This window comes from Bos mutus, chromosome 23 (assembly GCF_027580195.1).
Source record: "Bos mutus isolate GX-2022 chromosome 23, NWIPB_WYAK_1.1, whole genome shotgun sequence".
Lineage (NCBI taxonomy): Eukaryota > Metazoa > Chordata > Mammalia > Artiodactyla > Bovidae > Bos > Bos mutus.
In genome coordinates, this window is record NC_091639.1 from 22066934 (window position 1) to 22084387 (window position 17454).

At 44.0% G+C, this 17454-nt stretch overlaps 2 protein-coding genes across 2 annotated transcripts; one reads left to right on the top strand and one right to left on the bottom strand.

Moving 5' to 3' along the window:
• Positions 1–444: 444 nt before the first annotated feature.
• On the top strand, positions 445–1844 carry LOC102280387 (putative olfactory receptor 2I1). Its single transcript, XM_070361399.1, is given in 3 exon segments — positions 445–448; positions 514–1365; positions 1368–1844. Coding segments are annotated over 3 exon segments (999 nt in total). The 3' UTR covers positions 1511–1844.
• An 830-nt stretch (positions 1845–2674) lies between these two features.
• On the bottom strand, positions 2675–5092 carry UBD (ubiquitin D). Its single transcript, XM_005911506.3, has 2 exons — positions 4942–5092; positions 2675–3694 (listed from the first exon to the last, which is right to left on the bottom strand). The coding sequence occupies exons 1-2, from the start codon at positions 4957–4959 to the stop codon at positions 3224–3226; spliced, it is 489 nt and encodes a 162-aa protein (XP_005911568.2). The 5' UTR covers positions 4960–5092; the 3' UTR covers positions 2675–3223.
• Positions 5093–17454: the final 12362 nt, after the last annotated feature.

A 17454-nucleotide genomic window follows, 5' to 3' on the forward strand; every position in this document is an offset into this window, starting at 1 on the left:
TACTAGGTGAAACCCAGGTCTCCTGGCTAGTGGTCTTTCTCTACCCAGATGACTCTGGATTTAAAGGCTGGTACATATGTGTCCATCTGTGTTGTTCACGCTCATCACAGTAGCTGGTAAGCAGGAGTGACATGTACATTGCACACAGCCTAGAAGAGAGATTCACCACAAATTAAAGTTTCTCCTTCTGGCAGGAAAGCCACTGATAAAACACTGATTTTGGAAATCAAACAGTCCTGAATACACTTCCACAGGGGCACTCACTTATCTATGACCTTGGGATGCTTTACCTTACTGAGCCCCAAGTCTGTTCATCTCTAGGAGGGAGATTCTATTTCCTCATAGAATTTTCTGGTAAATATATAACTAGAGCATACTAATATATGGCTGCCTTCCTAAACTAAAGGTTCAGATCTGTAAATGAGCTCCAGTGGACACCTAAGCATGTGTGTGCTGCCTGCCATCTGTTCCCCCTCCCCACTCCCATGGTCCGGGTTTTCCTTTGCTTGTAAGGGACACATCGCCCTGTGTATCGTCCTTCCAAACCTGCGAGTTTCCCTCTTCAGGGCAACCACAGCACAGAGGAGCGCTTCCTCCTGCTGGGCTTCTCCGACTGGCCCTCCCTGCAGCCTGTCCTCTTCGTCCTCGTCCTCCTCTGCTACCTCCTGACTCTGATGGGCAACTCGGCGCTGGTGCTGCTGGCGGTGCGCGAGCCGCGACTACACACGCCCATGTACTACTTCCTCTGCCACCTGGCCCTGGTGGATACGGGCTTCACCACGAGCGTGGTGCCACCCCTGCTGGCCAACCTGCGCGGCCGGGCCCTGAGGCTGGAACGCGGCGGCTGCCTGGCGCAGCTGTGCGCATCGCTGGCGCTGGGCTCGGCCGAGTGCGTCCTCCTGGCGGTGATGGCTCTGGACCGCGCAGCCGCCGTATGCAGTCCGCTGCGCTACGCCGGCCTCGCCTCCCCCCGCCTCTGCCACACTCTGGCCGCTGCCGCCTGGCTCGGTGGCCTCACCAACTCTGCCGCGCAAACCGCGCTGCTGGCCGCTCGGCCGCTGTGCGCGCCCGGTCGGGTGGACCACTTCATCTGCGAGCTGCCCGCGCTGCTCCAGCTGGCCTGCGACGGCGGCGGCCAGGACTCCACCGAGCGCCAGATGTTTGCTGCCCGCGTGTGCATCCTTCTGGTGCCGTCCGCCGTCATCCTGGCCTCTTATGGCGGCGTGGCCCGTGCTGTATGGGGCATGAGGACCAGAGGCAGCCGCAGGAAAGCGGTGGGCACCTGTGGGTCTCACCTGACAGCCGTCTGCCTGTTCTATGGTTCAGCCATCTACACCTACCTGCAACCCACGCACAACTACAACCAACGGCGGGCAAGTTCATTTCTCTTTTCTACACTGTAGTCACACCCGCCCTCAACCCACTCATCTACACCCTCAGGAATAAGGAAGTGAAGGGGGCAGCGAGGAGGCTCCTGGGGGCTGTGGGGAGAGGACAAGATGCACAGTGAGTCAATTGGGGAGGGAAGGAGGGGAGTGTTACCCCAAGGCCCAAGGATGGGAATGCCCAGTGGAAAGAAAGGGTTTAGCCTTCAGGCTGTTCATTTCTCTACATGAATCCGTAAGACTTGTCCTTAAGAAGCCCATGATTAATGGGGAGGTCCCTTCCTCCCATCAGGAAATGTTCTTGTGCTATAGGGAAAACCCCCCATGTCCTTTAACTGTGCAGGTTTAGTGAGGGGAAAATGGCCCTTGGGCTTTCTCCAAAGCTGATGAAAATAAGAAAGTGAGATTTGGGGAAGACCTTTCCCATCTTCAGGCTTACCATATCCCCAAGTCAAGAGTCCGTATGCTGGTAAGAAGATGTATGAAGATCCCAGTCTAGTGGAGGAGGCCATGGAAGACCCCATGGTGTCTGTCATCAGACATATCCCTAAGTGACAATAAAATCATAGACTCAGCCCTGCGGGAGATTCCATCCAAAAAAAGAAGACAGGTCTCTCATTGCAGGGAATCAGTGCAAACAAATGCCCTCCTACCCAGTTAAATAGTGCCCACCCCAGAGAACTTGACCCATAATTATACTGAGCAACACGTGTAAGTGCGGTTTGTGCTGAGTGCATTAAGTTCAGAAAGGCTTCTGCAGGAAGTGGTTCTTGAGACAGTTATAAACAAGAGAAGAGACTAGTGGGGAAGAGGGTGGACATGTTTCAGGCTGCAAGAAAACATATAGGTGATTGGGAAGGAGACCTAAGGTGGTGAGACATAGGAGTAAAGGAAGGGAGAGAGATGGAGGAAGCAGAGAGGGGAACACTCCACTAGCCAGAATGTGGGCAGAATGTTGGGGTCAACCCAGAAACCAATCCTCAGCCCCCATCCAACCCAGAGAAGACCTGCTAGAGCCCTAGGCAGTCAGGACAGAGACTGCTCCACAATCACTCAATTTTCTGAAAATCTGTTCCCACCTAAAGTACATCTACTCCCAAGGAGCCCCCACTAGAGGCATAAAATCTCTAGATCCCACCATGAATATCTTGCCATGACCACCATCATCCCCAGAAATAAGAATGGTTTAATAAGAGTGTGAGAAACAGAGAGTAGAAAGGGGCATGGTACCAAGTTTCACTTCATAACAAATAGCTTTAAATAAGGCTAGGGGAAGTTGTTTGATTGAATTTCTAAATTATTTATTAATAAGATTGGAATCATCACAGTAAATAGTTCAATAATAAAGCATTTCACTATTCTCTATAAGTAGAAAGTAAATGTAGCTCAACAATTTTTGAGTGATATGATAGAAGAAGCACTGCACTAACAATAGATGCAAACACAGTAATTAGAAGAATATGGATCACAACCTAAAATGTACTTTTGTTGATTGGGAAAGGAAATAGGAGTTTTTCTATGAGTCAGAACCAATTCAGGATTAAACTGCAAGCTGGCTTTGAATGTTACCTCTAAGAGGTGTTCAAATTCCAATATATTCTAACATATCAACATATAATGTATTATATGCAATTTTGCAATTATTCAATCATGTGAAAATGAAAGAATCAATGAATTAGAAATGTTCTACAACATTCTTCACCAGCCCAACCTAAATCTTCTCTTTCTATTTATCTTTCACATTAATTTTGGGAGATTTTCAGAGGGTGTGATTAGTGAGTAAGAAGTAAAAGGAAATGAGCTCTTTCGTTTCTGCTATCATTCCATCTGCAGGGTCATCATCCGCCAATGCAGGGATATGTCAGGAAGAGTAAATGGCCCTTTTTGATGCCATAATCTCCCATGATCTTCCCATCTTCCAGTTTCTTTCCATTGCAGTTCACAATCTGATTCTTAGGGGGTATAGCGGTCTTCATCTTGATCATCTCCTTCACCTGGGTCACTAAGCTGGACCTTCGCACCTGGAGCTCATGCCTCTGCCCCCCCTCACCAGGCTCCACCAAAACCAAGGGCAGCTCCTCATCACTGGGCTTCACCACCTTCAGGGTGAGGTGGATGGTCGTCTCCTTGTCGATGCCATACGATGACAGAGCTCTCTGCGGCTTTAGGGTCTTTGAGCCCAGCTGCAGGACCTGGTCCTGCACGGGAACCCTGGTCTTAGAGCGCACATGTTCCTTGATCTTATTCACTCTGTCTCCCGGATGGGCAGGGAAGGTCATCGGTTTCCATTTCTCAGAATGGACAGTCACCTGGACAAAAGTGGCCAAGAGAGAGTTGCCTATGACTGCACTCATCTATACCCTTTGTACCCCCTCCTCCATTGCTCCCACCCCTCTCTGCCTATCTGGTCCTCCAGATCCTTTACAAGCTGTGCCCCTCCCTTGTTTGAAACTTGTTTTTGAAATTTCCAGGTTATAATGCAAGAAAACCAGTTTTATCCCTTTGTCCTCTTATCCATTGCAAAATGTTATTGATAATTTCCTATCTTTTTTACCTGTCTCCTCTCCAGATAAATGTTGTCAAATGTCAAAAACTAAATACACCTAGAAAGCATCCAAAGATGTACACCAGATTTGAAAAACAGCTCTCAAACAGAATTCCCAAGACCTGACAGCCTAATGGAATACTCACATGTCCTCTGTGACTATGACTTCTTTAGAAGGAAATTCTGTTTATGACACATCTTTTCTGTATTGTTAGTTTCTTTCTTAATGCTTTAAATAATAACTCACACATTGTAGTGAAGCTATGTTCAATATCACCTGCTCATCTGTTTCCTGTGTTCTTATATCCACCTGTTGTAGAATATGATCCCTCCTTTAATTGAATCGGGGTCCCACTCACAGAAAGTAGGGACTACATCTGAGTCTTATTTCAATAATATGAACACAAGGAATCTCACTCCTGTGCTATCACCTGAAAGTCTTGGAGGACCTCTTTCAGGCTTCATTCAAAATATCTTCCCAAACTAGATGCCACAGACATTTCTTCACTGAATTCACACGCTTCTATGCTAAGCATTAGCCTCATTCCAAGTTCCTTTTGTAGAGCATATAGTCTTACACAGGCATTAACAACTTAGAATAAATGAATTCTGTAGACCTCTCTTTTGGTAAAAGAAGAAAGCTCAAGTTTAAGAGCCCTGGAGGCCTAAACAGGGTAAGACAGAAAAGGATCAAGAAAATATTCCCATAGTTTCAAGTCTTGCCAGCCCTGCTGAGCACAAAGCCCACTCCCACTTCCTACCACGTACCCCTAAGTGTGACCAGTGCAAGGTCTCAATGCAAGAGAACTCAGGAGCCAAGCGACCTGGTTCTCTTCATGGAAACTTTCTTCACGTTCAGTAAGTAACAATGCCTATCTCCTCCCCTTCCAGATGCCTTTCCAGCAGCGCCCCCTTCACTTCCCAGCACTGTCCCTCATCCATTCCCGATTCTCTCCCATGACTCAGAGGTCCTCTCCCTTTCTCCACCCTCAGTATCAAATCCCAACTCACATCGACCACAGTGGCCATGTCTGCAATCAGAGGAGCAGAATCAGAAGACAGAGCAAAGGACCTCGCCTCCAGTTTATATAAGCAGCTAAATTGGAAATCCCCTGCCTGGTTTTCAAGGTACGGTGGTTTTCAAGTTTTTCTCTACCCTTTGTTATCAAACCTCCTCAAGTTACTTTCACTTTTGCTACTGGGGAGTCAGTAAACAAAAGTACCTTATGATTAGGCACTTGGCCCCACAATCAACCCATTTGTCCTCCCTGTTCCAAACATGGGATGGTCTTTCTCTGTTGAGAATTTTCCCCTGATTTACAACCCACCACTCCTAATCCTGACTTGTGACTTCCTAGCCCGCAGCTCTGACCTTCACTAGCTTAAAGACCTTTAACTCTTGTGGTCCTCCCCTTAGCTTTTAAGAGCCCCCTCGCCATTAGTCAGAGAACTTCCTGAGAACAGAGGTGCCCGGGAGAGGACCGTGAGAGTTGCCATGAGTGATGTGAGCCTGTTAACCCTAGCCTAGCAGAATGTGTGAAGCTGACCTGGAGAAAACACATAAATAACCCTGGACTGAGAAGAGCCATGAGTTCCAGTCCCAGGGCTGACACTCAATTAACCTGGGCAAGTCTGTTCACCTCCCTGGATATTGGCTTTCTGGTCTACAAAAGGATGATTGGAGAGAATTCCTAAGTGTCTTCCAGACTCATAAAATTTTGTTTATAAATGTCCTTTACAAAGAACTTTAGATTCCTGGGTCTTGAGTTTTCTAACATTCTTCTCATGCTGTCTGAGAACCTGGAAACCAAATCCACTACTTGAGAACAATCTGAAGCCAACAATCAAACACTGACTCCCACCTTCCACATGCAAAACAACCACATATCCTTGTCTCACTACAGTGCCTCTATTTTCTCACCCTTACCCCGGACCCTCACTAGCGTGACCTCACAAATGCCTAAGGAGCTGTTTACCCGCTGGATCTTCAAATTTTGACTGGGGACAAAAAGAGAGGGGACTTTCCTGGTGGTCCAGTGACTAGGACGTCAAGCTCCCAATCCAGGGGACCCGGGTTCAGCCTGGCCAGGGAAATGTATCCCACATGCCTCCACTAAAGATGCCCATGCCATCCCACCTGCTGCAGCTATGACCTGGCACAGCCAAGTAAATGAACAATTTTTTTAAAAAAGAGAGAGAGAACATAAACTGTGCATGCTCAGAGGATTTTCTTGATCACTCTGATCTCCTAACATTTCAAGTTAATCCCTGCTCTCTCTGAAAGTCTCAGGACATCTCCATAAAACCCATTTTTTTCTAACAAAACATGTATTTAAAGTGCTCCAAATAATTTCAAAGTAAAAAGTCTGTAAAAAAAAAAAAAAAAAGCCAAGTTAATTTCTTTACTGTGTTTTCAGTGAAAATTTACTGTCCCTTCATTCACTGATAAATTTCACATGATCGCATTTTATTTCAGGAGTTTCCAGCCTAGAGAACTTGGCTTTGCAGAAGTGTCTACACAAGTAATGGGACCCAAGAACTCATTCCAATATTTCAATAGGCTTAACATAAATAATGTTCTTTTAACTGAAGCTCTTATTAGATAGTTAATAAAGTTGGTAAAACTAATTATTATTTAAATATACTTTGTGAGGCGGACAAACTTTTTTATAAACAGAATGAATATGGAAAGGGAAGAATGCAACCTGATGGAACAGACTGAAAGCCCTGACCTGCTCTTCTCCCTTTAGATATTTCTGCAGGTTCCAAGAATCTCTCTGTTTAGAAAACATGATTGTGACCTCCCGGCTACCCCTACAGTAGAAAAGGAGTACCCTGCACCCACTGTCCAATAAGATTTGAGAACTCTGAAACATCATCAGTGGCCAGGCAAAAAACATCAGATCAAGTTGAGAGTGATAGAAAAAGTGAAACTCCTCTAGCAGGACAAGGATGGCTGTTGGGTCTGGAGAGAGAAAGAAAAAGCTGTACAAAGCAGACTTGAGGAAACAGCTTTCAGTTTTCACATTTTGTTTGCATCCCTCAATTTCTTAGGTCTCCACATCATTATTGGAAAGAGAAGTGGGAGAATAGATGGTTAAGCTCCTTTAAATTAAATCATTCTTTTTTCATACCCTTTCTGCTTTGCCTTTCTGCCCTGGGAGTGTAAATATTGGCACCTATACCACCTTGGTGCCAATGTTTACATTCTCAGGGGGAGGAGGATCCCAGGAATATTTCCCAGGGGTGTTATTTGTCTGCTGACACACTTCACATCTGTATCCATAGTCCCACCCTGAGCTGCAGATCTGTATGTCTAGCCACTTCTTTCCATGCACAGGGTCCTGAATTCCCTGTGTATTTTTGAACATGCCAGGCTCTCCACCACCAGATCATTGAACATGGCTTTCCCTTTAACTCTACCCCCAACACCATGGATTTATAAGAATATACAACAGAAGCAGCGTCCCCTCCAGGAAGACCTCCCTGACTCTCTTCCATCCTATGCTGGGTTACATGCCCATTTTCTGTCCTTCTATACGCCTTCAGCAAACTTCCCAGAGCATGTTTCTCTAGAAATAATGTCATCGGTGTACTTGTCCTTCCCCCTCAGTAATCAATGAGACTCTTGAGGGCCATGGCTAAGTCTTAACTTGTATCTTCAACACTTCCCAGGCTGTCTGACACTCCATTCTTACTAAATATTTGCCAAATGTATGAGTAAATCAATAAATGAATGAATAAGTAAGTGAATATTAATAGGAAAATAACACTTAGTGAGTACCAATTACATTACAGGAACTGCACAAGGTTTTATTAAATGGTACCTCATTAAGTAATTTAGGATTCTGAAGTAGTAGTACCTTTATGGATAAACAGGATGCTAACTTACCCACAGTCATATTAGTGCTAGCTGGTAAGTAAGGGTTCCACAGGCTTCCCTGGTGGCTCAGCAGTAAAGAATTCACCTGCCAATGAAGGAGAAATGGGTTCGATCCATGGATCCACAAGATCCCCTGGAGAAGGGAATGGCAACCCACTCCAGTATTCTTGCCTGGGAAATCCCATGGACAGAGGAGCCTGGCGGGTACAGTCCATAGGGTCGCAAAGAGCGGAACACAATTGAGAGACTAAACAACAACAAGTAAGGGTTCAAATGCAAACCTCTATTTCTACAGTCCTCATCGTCTCACGTTGTGCTTCAGTGGAAAGAAGGGCGGGGAGTATATGCCCTTGCATACCTTTTTATTACAGGAAAAGTACGAGTTGGAGGAATAAATAGATAAAGGAAAGCAGAGGATGCAAGGAGCCTTTGGATGCATGTGGCAGCCCCTGCCTGGGCAGAGGTAAACAAAGAGCAGTGGAGAGTGCAGGACTCAGAGCCTGGAGGAAGACTGCACCCTGGGAGAGAGCTGCTCTCCCAGGACTGTGAGTAATAAAAGACAGCACTGCGAGGCAATTCCCCAGAGCGGTAGAAAAACTGCCCACTGGAGCTGGGGATTTTATAGCCTTGAGTTACTCTAGGGCAAGCCACAGATTTTCCCAGGAAAAACTAGTTCAAGTGATTCCCTCCCCAGATAGGATCTGGATTCCGAGAAATTCAGTCCTTTCAAGGAAGAGAATAACAAATCTGGACTCTGATCTCTCTTTGCCCTCCTCCCTTCTTACGTGAAATTCCCTCCTAGCCTAAGTCTGGGGGAGGGGCTGTCCCAAACACCCTGGTGTCCCTTGCTGTCTATAGGTTCTTCTTGGGAACTGACTCCTCCTTGCTTCTCACCACAGTGTCCATCTGACTTGTTTTTTCCCTCTGTGTCACAATGCACTTTTTCAGAGGCAAAAAGATCTTTTTTCCTTTGCCCCTCTAACAAATGCAGAAAACTAGCCAAGTTCAAAGATCATGCTGTGGAAACTTTGGCAGGTTTTAAAACAAATGTCTCTGACATCCATAGCCTCCCAGCTTGGCCCTAGCTGCCCGGGTGGTCTATTGCATGTCACTGTCCCTACTGGGACTCCTTGGAGCAGAAGCCTCTTTCCCATCTCTTTCAAAACACTCATGAAACAGTTTGTAAAACTGCCTTGAGATCAGGAATATTGCTTCAGAAATTCCAATCAGAAGGCTTCTCTGGTGGCTCAGTGATGAAAAATCTGCCTGCCAATGCAGGAGACATGGTTCAATCCCTGGTCCGAGAAGATCCCACATGCCGCGGAGCAGCTAAGCCCGTTTGCCCCAACTATTGAACCTGTGCTCTAGAGCCCGGGAGACACAGCTACTGGACCTATATGCCACAGCTACCAAAGCCTGCTGGCCCTATAGCCTCTGTTCTGCAACAAGAGAAGCCACTGCAATGAGAAGCCCGTGTACTGCAACTAAGAGAGAAGTCCCCACTAGCAGAAACTAGAGATAAGTCCATGCAGCAAGGAAGACTCAGATAGACATAAATAAAAAGAAATGCCAACCAAACTCAATCAAAATACATCTGTAAATTCTTGTTTAATAATGGCTATAGGGAAAGTCTGTCTAATCTCAAAGAATGACCATTTGGAAAATATTTGTCAAAATGAAAAATGGACATGCCAAACTAAAACAACCCAAATACCTTTCAGTAATAGGGACATAGATAACTAAACTGTAGAACAGCATCAGCAATAAACATGGTTGAATTATACCTGCAAGCAACGATATGGATGGACATGCCACATACCAGCTGAGCGAAAGAAAACAAGGCCAGGGAGACTACAGAGGGTATGCTACTATTCATAATTCTTCAAAACAAGCAAAAGTACACAGAGAAGCAGAGAAAGAGATTAGCTACTTTGAAATTCAGAGTATATTTGTTTTCTAAATAAATGAAGCCCAATCTACGTGCTGCAAGGGGTCACTTGAAGATTTTCAACAGCAAATAAGACATTTGAGAGCCCTCTGATAGCTCATCCTGTTGCATGCTGTGCTGTGCTCAGTCGTGTCTGACTCTTGGTGACCCCATGGACTGTAGCCCGCCAGGCTCCTCTGTCCATGGGGATTCTGCAGGCAAGAATACTGGAGTGGGTTGCCATTTCCTTCTTCAGCGGATCTTCCCAACCCAGGGATCCAACCCAGGTCTCCCGCATTGCAGGCATATTCTTTACCAGCTAAGCTACTAGGGAAGCCCCATCCTGCATTTACAGTTTAAAGTTTAACTTTGGGAACTTAATGTTTCGTGAAGCAATGCATTGAATGTAACTAATATATGTTGCCTTATTAATTAATTAAGAGAAAACACATATTCAGTCAATTAAAAATAAAATAATGTTATAACCTAAAGGATAAATGTTCTAAAGGAAAATAAATACAAGCAAAACAACAATTAGTGTTTAAGACCATATAGTGTGTCATCAAGCTGTCATAAAAACGTAAAAATCATAAGTGTTGATTATGACACAATTACGCTTTAGAGTTTATATATGTTACATAATTCTTTTGTGGTACCAAAGCTATAACTAATTCTTTTTTTTCATCTATCTATCCTAAACCCAGCAATTTCACTTTAGGAATTTATTCTATCAGTATACTCATATATGTATGAAATAAGATATGTATCAATACAAGCATATTCATGTGGTATTACTTGTCATCCAAAAAATGGAAACAACATTTATCAACAAGGAATTAAATAAATGAAAGTGTATACAGAGGAATTAACTGAAAGAATCAAGTTACAAATGTATAATTTTCTGATATTTAAAAAAGAATAATATATACACACATATGCTGAAATATGCATGCATGCAATATCTCTGAGAGGAAACAAACTGTATTGCCTAAGAAACTGGAATGGGAGGGAGATTTACTTATTATGTGCCTTGTACTGTTACTGTTTTTAGTTTTGTATTGTCGACTAAAAAAATATATTCACCACCTAAAAGTTCAGTTCAGTTCAGTCACTCAGTCATGTCCGATTCTTTGCAGCCCCATGTATCGCAGCACGCCAAGCCTCCCTGTCCATCACCAACTCCCGGAGCTTACCCAAACCCATGTCCATTGAGTCGGTGATGCCATCCAACCACCTTATCCTCTGTTGTCCCCTTCTCCTCCTGCCCTCAATCTTTCCCAGCATCAGGGTCTTTTCCAATGAGTCAGCTCTTTGCATGAGGTGGCCAAAGTATTGGAGTTTCAGTTTCAACATTAGTCTTTCCAATGAACACCCAGAACTGATCTCCTTTAGGATGGACTGGTTGGATCTCCTTGCAGTCCAAGGGACTCTCAAGAGTCTTCTCCAACACCACAGTTCAAAAGTATCAATTCTTCGGTGCTCAGCTTTCTTTATAGTCCAACTTTCACATCAATATATGACCACTGGAAAAACCATAGCCTTGACTAGACAGATCTTTGTTGGCAAAGTAATGCCTTTGCTTTTTAATATGCTGTCTAGGTTGGTCATAACTTTCCTTTCAAGGAGTAAGCGTCTTTTAATTTCATGGCTGCAATCACCATCTGCAGTGATTTTGGAGCCCAAAAAAATAAAATCTGATTCTGTTTCCACTGTTTCCCCATCTATTTGCCATGAAGTGGTGGGACCGGATGCCATGATCTTAACCTAAAAGTTAAGCATTGTGTTTTCTTCAGAGGACAGGCCAACAAATTAGAGCTCCAGAGCAGCACCTCAAGTAACGCTGAGAAAACTGCTTCAAGAAGGTGAAATGGAAACTAGGATATATAGGAGTTTTGCAACAAAAGGCAGGTACTAGAAATAAAAGATTACTGTTAGTAAAAGAAAACTAGGTGTCTTAAGGAATTTAGTGCTTTTCTACCTATGGGAAGATGTAAGAGTCTGGGCTCTTTGAAATCCTCCCTTTGATATGCGTCTCAGCTCTCTGGGGCCAGTATCCTGTGTTTTCTCATGCTGAGTTCCCTCAGGGCTCACCAGCTCACCTGTGCTGCAATCGCTGATGACTGTGACTGTTTTCTGATACAGCCGGCAATATTCCATTTCTCCGCCTCCAGTGTATGTATTACCTGTTCAATAGCAAAAGAGAGGAGGGAACAGAGAAAGGGGTGGAGGAAGGGGTATGCATCTTTTTTATGCCGTCACTAGCTCAAGATAGAACTGGCTACAAGCTATGCACCATGCACTGATGGGAACCAGTTTCTGTACTCAATCACTTGCTGCTAAGCAGATGGCCATGAAAAGCTAGCACTATAGTAGGTCATCCCACACGCTAATAAAGTAATGCTCAAAATTCTCCAAGTCAGGCTTCAGCAATACATGAACCATGAACTGCCAGATTTCAAGCTGGTTTTAGAAAAGGCAGAGGAACCAGAGATCAAATTGCCAACATCTGCTGGATATTCAAAAAAGCAAGACAGTTCCAGAAAAACATCTATTTCTGCTTTATTGACTATGCCAAAGCCTTTGACTGTGTGGCTCAAAAAAATAAACTGTGGAAAATTCTGAAAGAGATGGGCATACCAGAGCACCTGACCTGCCTCTTGAGAAATCTGTATGCAGGTCAGGGAGCAACAGTTAGAACTGGACATGGAACAACAGACTGGTTCCAAATAGGAAAAGGAGTCTGTCAAGGCTGTATATTGTCACTCTGCTTATTTAACTTATATGCAGAATACATCATGCAAAATGCTGGGCTGGAAGAAGCACAAGCTGGAATCAAGATTGCCAGGAGAAATATCAATAACCTCAGATATGCACCACCCTTATGGCAGAAAGTGAAGAAGAACCTAAAGAGCCTCTTAATGAAAGTGAAAGAAGAGAGTAAAAAGTTGGCTCAAAGCTCAACCTTCAGAAAACAAAGATCATGACATCCAGTCCCATCACTTTATGGCAAACAGATGGGGAAACAGTGGAAATGGCAGCTGCCTTTATTTTCTTGGGCTCCAAAATCACTGCAGATGGTGACTGCAGCCATGAAATTAAAAGACACTTACCCCTTGGAAGGAAAGTTATAACCAACCTAGACAGCATATCAAAAAGCAGAGACATTACTTTGCCAACAAAGGTCCATCTACTCAAGACTATGGTTTTTCCAGTAGTCATGTATGGATGTGAGAGTTGGACTATAAAGAAAGCTGAGTGCTGAAAATTTGATGCTTTTGAACTGTGGTGTTGGAGAAGACTCTTGAGAGTCCCTCAGACTGTGAGGAGATCCAACCAGTCCATCCTAAAGGAGATCAGTCCTGAGTTTTCATTGGAAGGACTGATGTTGAAACTGAAACTCCAATACTTTGGCCACCTGATGCGAAGAGCTGACTCATTTGGAAAAGACCCTGATGCTGGGAAAGACTAAGGGAAGGAGGAGAAGGGAACGACAGAGGATGAGATGGTTGGATGGCATCACCGACTCAATGGGCATGGGTTTGGGTAAGCTCCGGAAGTTGGTGATGGACAGGGAGGCCTGGCGTGCTGCAGTTCATGGGATCGCAAACAGTCTGACAGGACTGAGTGACTGAACTGAACTGATAGTAGGTTAATTGTCATGATCCTGTGCCTTCCCTACTCCCAAACATGCAACATCCACTAATATTTTACATAATCCCAAACTTGGAAAAATCAATAATATACTCTATAATATTATCTGAAATCAAGAGAATTTAATATTAGCTAAAATCAGAGGTCAAATCTAATCTTTGGTTAGATTTTTGGTCAAATCTAATCAAATAAACCAAATATATGTAATGTATATATATATACAACTCAAAACTATCACTGAGCCATGATCTTAGTCTGATGGCAACATGTGAAAATTGACTAAATGGACAAAATACCCGGAGTAGTTACTGCACTAGGAGGTGTGGGATGGCCTGTGGGCCAGTGGCCCACATCCACTTTGCAGCTCTCAGGCCTTCCTAGAATAAATTCAGACTCTGCTTCCTACTTTTATGCAAGCTCTTTAACTATCCTCAAGCTTAGTACTTTCTTCTGTCAGCTGGAGATTTCATTTAGGATTAAGCTCTGTTATTATTAACAGATACCTAAAAATATTTGGCTTTGTAAAGATATAAGTGGCTTCAAAATTCAGAAGTAGAAGATTCAGAGCCAATGTGGTAGTTCTGTTCAAAAAAAAGCAACTCAGGACCCCCTTCCTTTGAAGGGGTCTGACCTTTAGGACACGGTCCACATTGTTGTGGTCCAAAATGGTATCTAGTGCTCCGGCCATTACATCATTATTCCAGGAACAGAGAGCTTCAGTGGTATTTTTTAAAAGGCTCCATGAAATGGCCAGAAGAGATTTCTCCTACATCCTATTGCCTAGCATCTTACAACCACATGAAATTGAAAGGGAGGCTGTGAAATAGTCCTTAAGTAGGCATGCTGTTGTTCCCCTTGTTGTTGCTGTTTGGTTGCTAAGTCATGTCCAACTCTTTTGTGACCCCATGGCCTGTGGCCCACCAGGCTCCTCTGTCCATGGGATTTTCCAGGCAAGAATACTGGAGTAGGTTGTCATTTCCTTCTCCAGGGGATTTTCCCGACCCAGAGATTTAACCCGCATCCCCTGCAGCTCGTGCACTGGCAGGCAGACTCTTTACCACTGAGGGAAGCCCATGACACTCAGGAGGTGGTAGTAAAAAGAAAACAATACCCTTGTACTCCCCTGTGACACAGGGGAGCAGAGGGAGACCTTTCTATTTACCAAAGGGAGCAGTGTTTCTGGCACATTTACTCTAGATCTTCCTGTCTTTTCTTAACCATGATTAGTGGCAGTCGCTAATTAGCTGTGAATTGCGAGGCCCCCAGTCTTGGCAGAATTGAGGAGGTGTTTCTCTCATGGGATAAGAGTCCTGGGATCACTCCCTTCATCACCTCACCACTCTTCCCTTTTTACCTCCAGTACCACTAAAAGAGAAGTTAACTTCCTGGATTGAGGAGGAGAACTTGTTATCAAAAAGCTCCACAGTAAAAGGCTGCCTCTGGCCTCACAGGCTCAGCAAAGTGATGGTGGGATGTGGTTATTACATGACCTCCTCAGCCACCACCCTGGGTTCAAATCTCAGCGGTGGTGCTTGCTAGCTACACTTTCAGAACAAGTGATTCATCCTCTGTTCATTCTCATTTCTGTGTCCGAAAAAAGAAGATAATAATTGTGCCCATCTCTTGAAGTTGTCATAAAGAGCAATCTACTGTGATGTGCTTTGCAAAGTGACTGGGGAAGGAACCCATAGCAATCATTACCCTTACCTGAAATCTGAGCTTTAATCAATTTCAAGGATATAGTATTTCTCATAATTTGCTTTTAGTTTTCAGTATGAGGATCAAGTGAAGGCTCAAACCAGTCCAAAGCTCCATATCCTGGGGATGCTCTGGCAGCAAGGCAATGAGGAGACTGACTTGATTGTGGGTAAGTCACATATTTATTCTTCTCCTATAGCCCATCCATTACTATATATCATCATTAATATTATGAATGAAACAGGGTCTAGAAATCTGGCCCTGGCACTTACTAGCTGGATCATCTTGGGTGACTTACTCATCCTTTCTGAAGCTGTTTCTTCTATAAATGAGGGATAGTATCAACAAGTTTTTTCATGGTTTTTGTGAAATACAGATATTGAGAATTTTTTTTAACATAGTGCCTGGTGCTTAGGAAACACTCAAGAGATGATAACTATGAAAATAATATGAGATTATCATTACTGGATGTGGAATTTGCATCTCATGACCTTGTAGCTCTTAGAAATGACTGACTCTTTGGTGACCGATAAAAGATTAAACATGCACATGAATATTGGAATCAATGGGAACTGGAAGTAGTGTTTGCTTTTCTTGGTGTAAGAGAAAAGAAGAACCTAGAGAAAGAGGATGAGGAAAAGACCTGTTACGAAAAACAGACAAAAAGAAGGAACGGAGAGTCAAAGGAAGATAGAACCTAAAGATATCCAGAAATAACATACAGAGTAAGGAAACACATTGCCAAGAAAATAAGAATATGGGAAATTCTACAGCTGATGGATAAATAAAACTTGGTGGGTAATTGCTGAGATACAAGCAATAGGACCACTATAAAGTTCAAAAGAAATTTAAAATAAGCCAAATACCAATTACTTCCTAAAGGGCAAAGAGAAGATGTCTCTTTGTGATCAGATGTGATCAGAGAGGTACCCAGAGCTATGGGTAACATTTGTTCTGCTCTTAAATTGAGTCGGGGGCAGATATGCCATGTGTTTATTTTATTATCCTGTAAAGCTTATAGACATATTTTATACACTCTTTATTACTCAAATTGTTGGGAATTCCCTGGTGGTCCAGTGGTTAGGACTCCACATTTTCACTGCATGGATTCAATGCCTGGTCAGGGAACTAATATCCCACAAGCTACCAAAAAAAAAAAAAGTTATTAAAGGGAACAAATCTTATCCTCAAAGGGAAAGTAATGATGGAAGAAGAACTAGAGAAGAAGATAAAAAGGAGTCCTAACAAAAAGGGGAAGAAATACAGCTTCTAACACAAAATGGTGACTTTGTGATGAAGAAATGCTTTTGTTGTTGTTGTTTAGTAGCAAAGCCGTGTTGACTCTTTGGTGACCCCATGGACTGTAGCCTGCCAGGCTCCTCTGGAATCTTCCAGGCAAGAATACTGGAGTGGGCTGCCATTTCCTCCTCCAGGGGATCTTCCCAACCCAGGGGTCAGACACACATCTCCTGCATCCCCTGCACTGGCAGACAGATTCTTTACCACTGAGCCAACATGGAAGCCTATCCCATTCCAAAAGCTTCTGGGACATTTTCTGCCATCAAAGCTACCCACATGCTTGCCACCACATCCCCTCAATGGTTTCCTACGATTGTCTCTTCTCAGAAGACCCCCAATTCTGCCCCTTGACTGCCAGAGTGGTTCCACATCTTGCAACCATCTGTGGGCTCAGTTCAGTTCAGTCACTCAGTCATGTCCAACTCTTTGAAACCCCATTGACTGCAGCACGCCAGGCTTCCCTGTCCATCACCAACTCCTGGAGCTTACTCAAACTCAGGTCCATCCAGTCGGTGATACCATCCAACCATCTCATCTTCTGTCATCCCCTTCTCCTCCTGCCTTCAATCTTTCCCGGCATCAGGGTCTTTTCCAATGAGTCAGTTCTTCGCATCAGGTGGCTAAAGTATTGGAGTTTCAGCTTCAGCATCAGTCCTTCCAATGAATATTCAGGACTCATTTCCTTTAGGATTGTTTGTGAGCTCACCTGTGACCCAAACTGTCTTTCACAGCAAAGATTTGGGTCACCTTCTCCAGGATGTTTTCTTGACTTACTTGCCCAGAATCCTCCTTACTGTTCAGACTTCCTTCTCCCACACACCCATCATCTTTGCTTTATTTGCCTTCAATTTCTTGGCGATCTCAACATTTTCTATGCCTTTCCTCCCTTTTGAACTACTGCATGAGGCCAGCTGTACACCAATCTCTGCTTCTTCTGGTGAGACTTGAACCCATCACTGAAAAGTTGTTGTTGAATCACGCGAAGACACCGGGATTCTTGGCCCCCGGAGGAGAAGAATTCAATCCGGGCCAGAGACGAGGCTTGATCGCTCAGAGCTTTTGTGTA